We start from the raw sequence: 10,407 nt of genomic DNA on the forward strand, positions 1-10,407 counted from the left end.
GGCTCCGCCCCCGGGGCCCCCTTCCGTGTTGAAGGGAGGAGGCTGGTCCCGGTTCTCTCTGGGGGGTGGGCCCGATCCCGACCCGGCGGCGAAGGGCGGGCGCGTGTGTGCGGGCTCCCGCGGCCCCGATTCCGGTCCCAATCCGGATCCGTCCCTGGGGGGGTGGCCCCGATCCCGGCCCCGCCCCGGGGCGGTCCCGCCGCTGCTGTCACATTCCTGCCGCCCGCGTCGGGCCCGGCAGCAGGAAGCCCCGGCTCGGCCCGGCCTGGCCCGGCCCGGCCATGAGCGACGGGGAAGCGGCGGCGCCGCAGTCCCCCGGTACCGGACACGCGCGGGGCGGGAGCGCTGGGAGCAGGGCCGGGGACGGGGCCACGCGTGGGGGCTCTGGGGGGCGGTCCTGCGTGGGGCTGTCGGGGGCAGGAGGGAGCGGGGGTGGGAGACGCGCGTGGGTGGGCCGGAGGGACGGTGGGGCTGGGACACGCGTGGAGAGGGGGCGGGGCGCCCACGGGGGCGGGGCTTGTGGGCCTCCCCCCCCCCACGGAGCATGTGAGGAAGAGGTGGGAATTTGGGGGGCGCTTCCGGGACAGGGGGTGGGGGGCGGGGCGTGGGCGACCCGGGGCGGGGCTTAGCCGGAAATGGGCGGGGCACGGGGAAGGGCGGGGCGAGGCTGTGGTGACCAGGGGGATGAGGTCGGACGGGTGGGGGGCTTTAGCGAGGGGCGGAGCTTAGCGGAGAAGGTGTGGCTTCTCCATAGGGCGGGGCTTGTGCGAAGGGGCGTGGCTTAATGGATAAGTTGGTTTTTCGGGGTCCCCACGCCCTGACTCCGCCCCCTGCTTCCTAGGGCAGGGCCCGGTGGGCCCGGAGAGCTTCGAGCTGCTCAAGGTGCTGGGCACCGGCGGTGAGTGGGGCTGGGGCTGCTCCCCTGGCCTGCAGGGCGGTCTGGGGGGCCCTGGGCAGCCCCCCATGGCCCATGGGAAGGTGTTCCTGGGGGGGTCTGGGGGGGCAGTGGGCATGGCCTCACCCGCTCCCCCCACAGCCTACGGGAAGGTGTTCCTGGTGCGGAAGGTGGGGGACGCGGACAGCGGGCACCTCTACGCCATGAAGGTGCTGCGGAAAGCGGGGGTTGCGGGGGCCGGCGGGGGCACGCGGACCCGGGCGGCTGAGAGAGCCCGCACCGAGAGGGCCGTGCTGGGCCGGGTCCGCGGTGCCCCCTTCCTCGTCACCCTGCACTACGCCTTCCAGACCCGCACCCGCCTCCACCTCGTCCTCGGTACGGGGGCAACCGGGCCGGGCTCTGGGGTCAGTGGGGGGAGCAGGGGCAATTACTGGTGGCCCTGGGGCTTCTGTCAAGGAGCAGGGGCAAGTGGGGAGGGGCTTGGGGCCATTGTAGGGGACCCTGAGGCAATTATGGGGAGTAAGGGGAACTGGGAAGGGCCCTGCGGTAATTAGTCGGGAGTAGGAGCAATTATGAGGGGCCTTGGGGTAATTGGAGGGAGTGGGGGTATTTGTGGGGGCTCCTGGGGCAATTGTCAGGAACTGTGGGGCAACTGGGAAGGGTCCTGGGGTAATTAGTTTGGAGTAGGGGCAACTGGAAAGGGCCATGGGGTAACTGTGGGGGGCCCTGGAGTGGGATTGAGGCACCAGGGCATCTGAGTCCCTCCAGGTTCCCCCTCCTGGGGGGCGGGGTTGGGACCATAACTCCCACAATGCCCTGGGGCCAGGCGTGGAGAAGGGTGTGACTGATGCATCATGGGAGAAAGAGTCCAGGCTCTGACTGTACCAGTCTGCAACTCCCATGACCCACTGGTCCACTGTCCTCATCTGGTGTCCCCTCTCAAGCCTGGCTCCCAGGATGCACTGGGGCAGTTGCAACTTGGCAGGGGGGATTTCTAATGAGGGGCCCTGGGGTGAGGGGGAGCAAGGGGAAGGGGCGAGGGGGGGCCCCAAACCTGCCCCTTGCATGGCTATAGGGGGAGCTGGGGCTGAGCCAGGGAGGCCTGGGGGTCCCCAGCTGACCCCCCACTCTGAGGCATCCCAGCCCTGCCCCTTCCCCCAGGCTGTGTGCCAGGGGGAGGTGGGGTTGGGGGGTCCCTGGCTCTGACCCCCCCCATCCCTGCCCCCCAGACTACGTGCCCGGGGGGGAGCTGTTCTCGCACCTGGCGCAGCGCGAGCGCTTCCCCGAGCCGGCCGCCCGCTTCTACACTGCTGAGGTGCTGGTCGCCCTCGAGCACCTCCATAAGGTGGGAGCTGTGGGGGCTTTGAGGGCCTGGAGGGTCACGGGGCAGGGCTGGGGCTAGACCCGGGGAGGGGAGGGGAGCTGCGGGGGTGCTTTGAGGGGCTGGGTGGCCTGAGTTGGGGGTATAGGGCTTGGTGGGAGGGGGCTGCAAGGAGCTCCAAAAGGGGCTGGGCAGGGCGGCAGGGTCCCAGGTGGGTTTGGGGGATCCGCTGAGCCCCTGCTTCCCCCGTGCCCTCCCAGCTGGGGATCATCTACCGCGACCTGAAGTTGGAGAATGTGCTGCTGGACGGGGCCGGGCACGTGGTGCTCACTGACTTTGGGCTCAGCAAGGAGGTGCAGCCTGGCCAGGTCTGACCCCCCCGCTTCTTCCCCACCCCCGAGACCTGTCCCCAGCCTCCACTGACCCTGTCCCCCAATATGGAGCCCCCTCAGCTCTTATCTCCCGCCAGGAACCCCACTTGGGACTCCCAGACCCTGCCCTCTCTACAGAGAACCCCCAACGGGCTCAGACCCTGGTTGTAATATGCACCCCCGTGTGACCCCAAATTACAAGCCCCCTGACAGACCCCCCCACCCCTCCAGAGATCCCCCCCTCGTGGATCCCCCCAGCCCCAGCCTTCCTTCCCAGCCAGACTCTCCTGACCTCCCCAAGAGCTTCTAACCCCCAGCAGTGATCCCCAGCTCCCCCAAGGGACCCCAGTATCCCTTTGCCCCCACTGATCCTGGCAGGGGGCTATTTGGGGTCTCCCTTGCCTGACCCCAGCCCCCCTTGCTTGTCCCCACAACAGTCAGAGCGAACCTTTTCCTTCTGCGGCACCGTGGAGTACATGGCCCCCGAGATCATCCGCAGCAAATCGGGGCATGGCAAGGTGAGGGGGCAGGGGATGGCGATGGGGGGTGTTGCCATGGGGGCGGGGGTGAGGCTGGCCGCACCTGGGGCTGCAGAGTGGGCCTGGGCTTGCGGGGGGTGGGGCAGGGGGAGATGGGGTGGAAGGGGGGCTGGGGTGCACTGGGGGGTATCGGGGGGGTGGGGGGATTCCACATCCTGACCCCCCCCACCGTTCCCCCCAGAGTGTGGACTGGTGGAGCCTGGGGGTGCTGCTGTTTGAGCTCTTGACGGGGGCGTCTCCCTTCACCCTCGAGGGCGAGAAGAACTCCCAGGCTGAGGTCTCCAGGTGAGAGGGGGGTGTTGCTAGGTGATGGGGGTATTGCTGGGGAACAGGGTATTACCAGCTTATGCAAGGGTGGGTTGTTGCTAGGTAACAGCATTGCCATGGAGCAGGGGCTGTTACTGAATGCTGGGGGTTGTTGCTAGGTGATGGCATGTTGCCAGGTAATGGGAGGTGTTGTTAGGTAACCCAGCTTGCTAGCTAACAGGGGGGTTGTTGCTAGGTAAAGGGCATATTGCAGGTCAACAGGGGCATTGCCAGGTAGCAGGGAGGTTGTTGCTAGGTAGTGGGGACTTTGCTGGGTAACAGGCTGTTAAGGGGTGGTTGCTTGGCATGCACTGCCATGATGCCTGCCCCCCAGGCGGATCCTACGCTGTGCCCCCCCATTCCCGGCGCTGGTGGGGCCCCAGGCCCGTGACCTGCTGCAGGGGCTGCTGTGCAAGGACCCAGCCCGGCGCCTCGGCTCGGGGTCCCACGGCGCCCGGCACATCCGCCGGCACCCCTTCTTCCAGGTACACCCCCCCACATGGGGCATCCCCAAACCAGCCAGGGGCCCCTGAGCTTAGGCATGGACCCCCCATTCCTGGGCACTGGTCCCTGCCTCCATTCCTATCTGGGGTGGCCCCAAGCCACCAGGAGGTCTCCCAAAGCCGGTCACAGATCTCCCAAACCTGGGCACGGCAGCCATCCCACCTGGGGCACCACCCCCAAACTCACTGAATCCAGACACTGTCTCCAGTCACACCTGAAGTACCCCTAAAACAGCCAGTGGTTTCTAAAGCTAAGCACAGACCCCCCATAACCCGGGCAGTGCCCCCAACCTACCTGTGCCCAAGGGCCCCCCATAACCGTGGCACTGTCCCACCTTATCTGGGTTCCTCACTCAGACAACTAGCCCCCCGCCCCGGTCAAACCAGGCACAGCCCCCTCTTGACCCTTCCAGGCCTGGATTCTTGGCCTTTACCAACCCCAGGGGCTGGATTGGGGCCTTCTTTGACCCTTGACACCCCCCACCCCCTGTCCCAGGCCTGGATCCTTTATCCATGCCGACCTCAGGGTCTGGACTGTGAGGAATCTGGTCCACTTTTACTCTTGACACCCCTCCACCACCCCAGCCAGGCCTGGGAGGGGAGGTATCTGTCCTCCGTTGCCCCCTGGTCTTTACCCCGTGACTCTGGCAGGGTCTGGACTGGGCAGAACTGGCAGCGCGGCGGGTGAAGCCGCCTTTCCAGCCCGTGGTGCGGGACGAGCTGGACGTGGGCAACTTCTCCGAGGAGTTCACATGCCTGGAGCCTGTCTACTCGCCTGCCAGCACCCCCCCTGCCCGGGACCCCCTCTTCCAGGTGAGCCCCCCCCCCGACCCCCTTCTCCCGGCCTAGGACCCCTTCTCCCAGGTGAGACCCTTCCAGAGACCCCCTTTCCCCTCCAGGTGAGTCACTCTCCCCCAGCCTGGGACCCCTCCCCCCAACCTAGGACCCCCTCTTCCAGGTGAGACCCCCCTGGGGACCCTGTCTTCCAGGTAAGACCCCCCAGGAACCCCAGCTCCCCTGCCTGGGACCCCCTCTTCCAGGTGAGCCCCCCAGCAGCCCCTACCCCAGGGGGCTTAGGTGTGAGCAGCAGGGGTTGCTGGGTAATGCAGGGTGGTGGCATGAGCAGCAAACCTTGATGGGTAACCCTGGGCCTTGGTGTGAGCAGCAAAAGTTGCTGGGTAATGGGGGAAGGGGTTGGCTTGAGCAGCAGGGGCTGATGGTTAATGGGGGCCTTGGTGTGAACATCAAGGGCTGATGGGTAACAGAGTGAGGGAGAAGTTGGTGGGAGTGTTGCCAAGGTAACCAGGGGTGTTGCCATGGGAGCTGGCAGGGGGAGGGTCTATGTTGCTATAGACAACAAGGGGCAGTTACCACCAAATGTCATGGTGGTACCCAAGCACTGTTGCCATGGGAGACGGGAGGGGGTTGCCATGGAAACCAAGGGCAGGGCCAGGTGGCCCATCTCTCCCCCTTCTCCCTCCCTCCCAGGGCTACTCCTTCATCGCCCCCTCCATCCTCTTTGGCCACAACGCCATCACCACGGAGACGCTGGACCCGGAGCCGGACGGGCAGCGCCCCGACGGGGCCAGCGTCGCCCTCAGCGCCATTATGAAGGTAGTAGCAGGGCCGCTGGGCAGTGGCTGGGGGCAGGCCCGGCCAGAGGGGCTGATGGGAAATGGAGGGAGAGGGTTGGGGCGAGCACCAGGGGCTGCTGGGTAATGGCCATGGGAGGAGGGGCTGGCCTTGCCTCAGGGGCTGCTGGGTAATAGGATGGGTTGGTCTGGCAGCAGAGGCTGCTGGGTAATGGGGGAGGGACTGGCCTGGCTGCTGGGGTCCATGGGAAATGGAGAGAGGGTTGGCGGGAGCAGCAGGGGCTGCTGGGTAATGGCAGAGGAGGGCCTGGCCCAGCCGTAGGGGCTGCTGGGTAATGTGTGCCCCCCCTCCGGCCCCCCCCGAGGACTCGCCGTTCTTCCAGCGCTATGAGCTGGCGCCGGGGCCGGCGCTGGGCCAGGGCAGCTTCTCCGTGTGCCGCCGCTGCCGCCACCGCCAAAGCGGCGCCGAGTTCGCTGTCAAGATCCTCAGCCGCAGGTGGGGCCCCTGTCGCCACGGCAACGGGGCTGAACTCCCCCACGGCAAGGGCCCGGTTGCTATGGCAACTCCCCCCCAGCCCTTAGGGTCCCCCACCCCACACCCGTTCCTGGCTGCCATGGCTCCCATGTCCTATGGCAACAGCCCCCCTGGCTGCCATAGCAACAGTCCCCCAATTCCCATCTCCTGTGGCAATGGCCCCTTTGGTTGCCATAGCAACAGCTCTCCAGGTTCCCCTCTCCTGTGGCAACAGCCCCAACCATTGTTTCCTGGCAATGCCTGTCCTCATCCCCATTTCCCATGGCAATATGGCTGCTAGGGCCCCAGTTACTATGGCAACGTTCCCTCACCCCCACCCATGTTCATAGTAACTTTCTCCTTCAAGTCCTAGCTCCCCATCTCCATGGCAATAGCCCCTAGCAACAACATCCCTTCTCAGGGTTTCTCTGGAAACCCCCTCCAAGGCAGTGCTCCTTAACCCCTTTGTGCCCCAGGTCTGTCTCCCTAGTTTCCCCCCCCCCCCCGGCCTAGCTGGGGTCACATTTGCCCCCCTCTTTTGCTGCCCCCAGGCTGGAAGTGAACACACAGCGGGAAGTGACCGCGCTGCAGCTCTGTGACTCCCACCCCAACATTGTCAAGCTCCACGAGGTGCATCAGGACCAGGTACAGATCCTAGAGCCGGGCGCAGCTTGTTACACCCAGCCAACACTCCTCCCCAGAGCCAGCTGCAGCCTGTTACACCCAGCCCCAGGAGCCCCCAGGAGCTGGCCACAGCTTGTTCTGCCCAGCCCTGCTCTACCCCTGAGCTGGTTGCAGCCCCTTCTATCCAGCCCAGGGTGCCCCCCAGAGCATATTACACCCACCCCAGAGCTGGCCACACTGACCCCTCCCTCCTCTCCCCACGCAGTACCACATGTACCTGGTGCTGGAGCTGCTGTTGGGGGGAGAGCTCCTGGACCGGCTCAAGCGCCAACGCCCATTCGGGGAGGCTGAGGCCAGCGGGATCCTGCGCAGCCTCGTCTCGGCCGTTGGCTTCATGCACGAGGCCGGCGTGGTGCACCGCGACCTCAAGCCCGAGGTACAGGGGGTTGGGGGTAGGGGGCATGGTCTCAGATTTAGGGGGCAGGGCTCTGGCAGTGGGTGCAGGGCAAAGGGGCTGGGCTGTGGGTGTAGGGGGTGGGGTCTGGGTCGGGTGGAGCTTTGGCAGCAGTGGGTGGGGCCGTGGGGGTCGTGGGCAGGGTCTCCAGTTCAGGGGATTGGGACGTTTAACAGCAGGGGGTGGGGTCTCTGGCTCAGGGGGTGAGACTGTGGGTGCCAAGAGGAGGGCAGAGGGTGGGGTTTCGTGGGCATGGGGGGGCAGGGGTGGAGCTGTGAGGGCAGGGGGCAGGCTTTGTGGGCTAGGGGCAGGGTCTCTGATTCAGGAGGTGGGGCATGGGGGTCCAGGTGGGAGGAGCTGTAGATGCAGGAGGCAGGGCTGCAGGGGTAGGGGAGGGGGTCAGGGGTCACCAGGAGGGCGTAGGGACCCTGACCAGGTGCCCTCACCCCCTTGCCCCCCCCAGAACATCCTGTTTGCAGGGGAGGCGGAGGGGGCACCCGTCAAGGTGATCGACTTTGGCTTTGCCCGCCTGCGCCCACCTGGCTCCCAGCCCATGCGCACGCCCTGCTGCTCCCTGCCCTATGCCGCCCCCGAGCTCTTCGATCCACGCGGCTACGACCAGGCCTGTGACCTCTGGAGCCTCGGCGTCATCCTGGTACGTGCGCCGCATCCTGGGGCCACAGAAGGCCTTGGATTGGGGATGTACACAGCACTCCACCCCAGAGCTAGCCGCATCTCAGTGCAGGGGCGAGGCTTAGGGGTCAGGGGTGGGACTCTGTGCAGGGGGGCAGGACTTGGGAGTGGGGGCAGGGCCTCGGGGCAGGGTGGGGTTTAGGGTGCAGAGGGGTGGGGCCTGTGCTCAGGGGCGGGGCTTGGTGCCCAGTGGGTGGGGCCTGGGAGAAGGGGCGGGGTTAGGAGGCAGGCAGCAGAGCTCCCATGCTGACCCTGCCGCTCCCCCCCTGCCCAGTACACGATGCTCTCGGGGGAGGCGCCTTTCCAATGCAGCGCAGAGGCGGAGGCGGGGCCGGGGGGGCAAGCAGCCGCCATTGTGCGCAAGATCCAGCAGGGGCAGTTCTCACTGGATGGCCCGGCCTGGTGCGGTGTCTCCCAGGAGGCCAAGGACCTGGTGCGAGGTCAGCAGGGGCGGGGCCTGGGACAGGAGGTGGGGCTGGAAGGCCCCTGGGGGTGGGGCCTGGGTGTGCCTCAGAGCAGGTGCATGGCCTGAAGCCACATGAGTGTGGCCTCTGAACTTGGGCGTGGCCTCATGGGCAGGGGGTGTGTCCATGGAGGCAGGGGGTGGGGCCCCAGGACCTGGGGAAGGGGCCTGAAGGGAGGGGGCAGGGCTCTGGGACAGAGGGTGGGGCCTGGGGACAGGGTGTGTCCATGAGGGCAGGGGGCAGGGGCTATTGGACAGGAGGTGGGGCTTGAGGACATGGGGGTGGCTGGAGGGGAGGGGGTGGGGCCTGAGGGGCCAACTGGAAGGAGGGGCAGGGGCATGTCTGACCCCTCCCCTTCCCGCAGGGCTGTTGACTGTGGACCCCGAGCGGCGCCTGACATTGGGCGCGCTGCGGCAGAACGAGTGGCTCCGGGCCGGGGGGGCCCCGTCCAGCACCCCCCTGCGCACCCCCGATGGGCTGGGCCCGGCCGTGCGTTCCGGTGTGCAGGCCGCCTTCATGGTGAGGGGCGGGGTCTGGGTCCAGGGGGGTGGGGGGACAGGGCTTGTGGGAGGAGTCAGATCCAGGGGGAGGGGTGGGGACGGGGACAGCACCACAGTAGGGGCTGCAGGAGGTCAGATGGGGGGAGCTCCATGGGGCGGAGTCAGATGCAGGGGCGTGGCCACAGCCGACTTGGCGCTTGGGGGGGGAGGGGCCCAGTGTGTGAAGGGGCAGAGCCAGGTCCGGGGGAGGGGCAGGTTCCCAGCTGCCTCCTGACACCCCTCCCCCCCCACAGGCCTTCAACAAGGGGCAGCGTGACGGCGTCTTCCTCAAGAGTGTGGACAACGCCCCACTGGCCAAGCGGCGCCGCCTCAAGCTGGGGGCCCCCCGCACACCCCCTAGGCCCCCGCGACCCAAGGCCCCCCACCGCCGCGACCCCCCCTCCTAGCACCCCCTTCGGGGGTTGCCCCCCAGGCCAGTCCTTGTCCTCCAGGACCTGAGAGAGATTTGGTGGGGTCTTGGGAGTCCCAGGGGGAGCTAGCAAGGCCTTGGGGTTTTGGAGGGCAGGGGGGTCCCTGGGGGGCAGGGTTTCAAGAGGCCCCTCCTTCCTTTTGGAGGGACAGGGCTATTTTTTTTTAGAGACAGGTGCACTTTTTCTATGTATTTTTAAACTAAAGAGCTATATCTAGATATGGGGGAACTGAGTCTAGGCCCCCCATGTTTCTTGGGGTCCCCTCCCCAGTTATGGGGGTCCCTGACAGCCCCCCACAGCCAGGGTGGGTTGTGGGAGGTGAAGAAGTTCATTGGGGGGACCTTAGGGTTGGTGTCCCTCTAAGGTGCAATTCAGGTGGCCAAAGATTGGGGGGGTCCCCCAGACCCCACCCCAGCAACTTGGAAATAGGGGGTGGTCACTGCCAGGCCCCTCCAATAGGAAATAAGGGGCAGACTTCCTTAGCCAGGCCCCCCCAGTTGGAAATAGAGGGTGGAGTCACAGCCGAGCCCCATCCAATTGGAGATAGGGGCAGAGTTACTTAGCCAAGGCCTGCCCCTTCCCATGCTGATCCTGTCTAGAAGAGGTTAAGGGGGGGAGGGGGGCTTCCTCACTTTGACTGGGGGTCCTAGGGTAGGGGTGTCAGGGGTTGATCTGTCCCAGTGAAGGGGGTGTACTGGGGGCTCCCCAATGTTCCCTCTTACTATCCTCCTCCCAACTTGAGGTGGGGGGGGCTGTCTGGGTGGCAAATAAACTGTGGCTCTGATGCCCCTGGGGTGCATCTGTTTCTTGTGTGCGGGGAGGGAGTAAAGGTAACACCCCCATGGGCCCAGTTGTGGGGAGGCAGAATCCCACTCTGAGGCCTATACGATGTGGGGGCTGGGGGCTTTATTGGGTTCCTAAGAGCTTTTGGGATGTGCGGGTAAAGCACACCTGGGGGGCACAGGAAAGGCTGGGAGGTGGGGCTCCAGGGGTGGCACTACGGGGTGATGCCCCCATCAGGACACAGCCTGCCCCCCACATCCCACTACAGCCAAGAGACCCCCCCATCTCCTAGCCCCCCCCCAGAATCCCAGCTGGTACCTTCCCAGCATGCACTGCTTCAGGCTCCCCTCTCCCCAACCAGGTGACTGCAGAATCTCG

The 10,407-nt window shown here is 66.3% G+C and overlaps 1 protein-coding gene across 2 annotated transcripts; it reads left to right on the forward strand.

The window, feature by feature from the left end:
* Positions 1–62: 62 nt before the first annotated feature.
* Positions 63–10,032, forward strand: RPS6KA4 (ribosomal protein S6 kinase A4). Of its 2 annotated transcripts, XM_059718431.1 has the most exons (18): positions 63–318; positions 842–898; positions 1,037–1,270; positions 2,125–2,240; positions 2,477–2,584; positions 3,025–3,105; positions 3,308–3,411; positions 3,767–3,917; positions 4,587–4,748; positions 4,925–4,975; positions 5,424–5,549; positions 5,893–6,023; positions 6,593–6,686; positions 6,931–7,101; positions 7,583–7,774; positions 8,087–8,252; positions 8,641–8,795; positions 9,070–10,032. In XM_059718431.1, the coding sequence occupies exons 1-18, from the start codon at positions 282–284 to the stop codon at positions 9,220–9,222; spliced, it is 2,289 nt and encodes a 762-aa protein (XP_059574414.1). In that variant the 5' UTR covers positions 63–281; the 3' UTR covers positions 9,223–10,032. The 2 variants fall into 2 exon arrangements, with proteins under 2 accessions (XP_059574414.1, XP_059574415.1); XM_059718432.1 differs by lacking the exon at positions 4,925–4,975 and having other exon boundaries at positions 65–318.
* Positions 10,033–10,407: the final 375 nt, after the last annotated feature.

The sequence above is a fragment of the Alligator mississippiensis genome, chromosome 15 (genome assembly GCF_030867095.1).
Source record: "Alligator mississippiensis isolate rAllMis1 chromosome 15, rAllMis1, whole genome shotgun sequence".
Lineage (NCBI taxonomy): Eukaryota > Metazoa > Chordata > Crocodylia > Alligatoridae > Alligator > Alligator mississippiensis.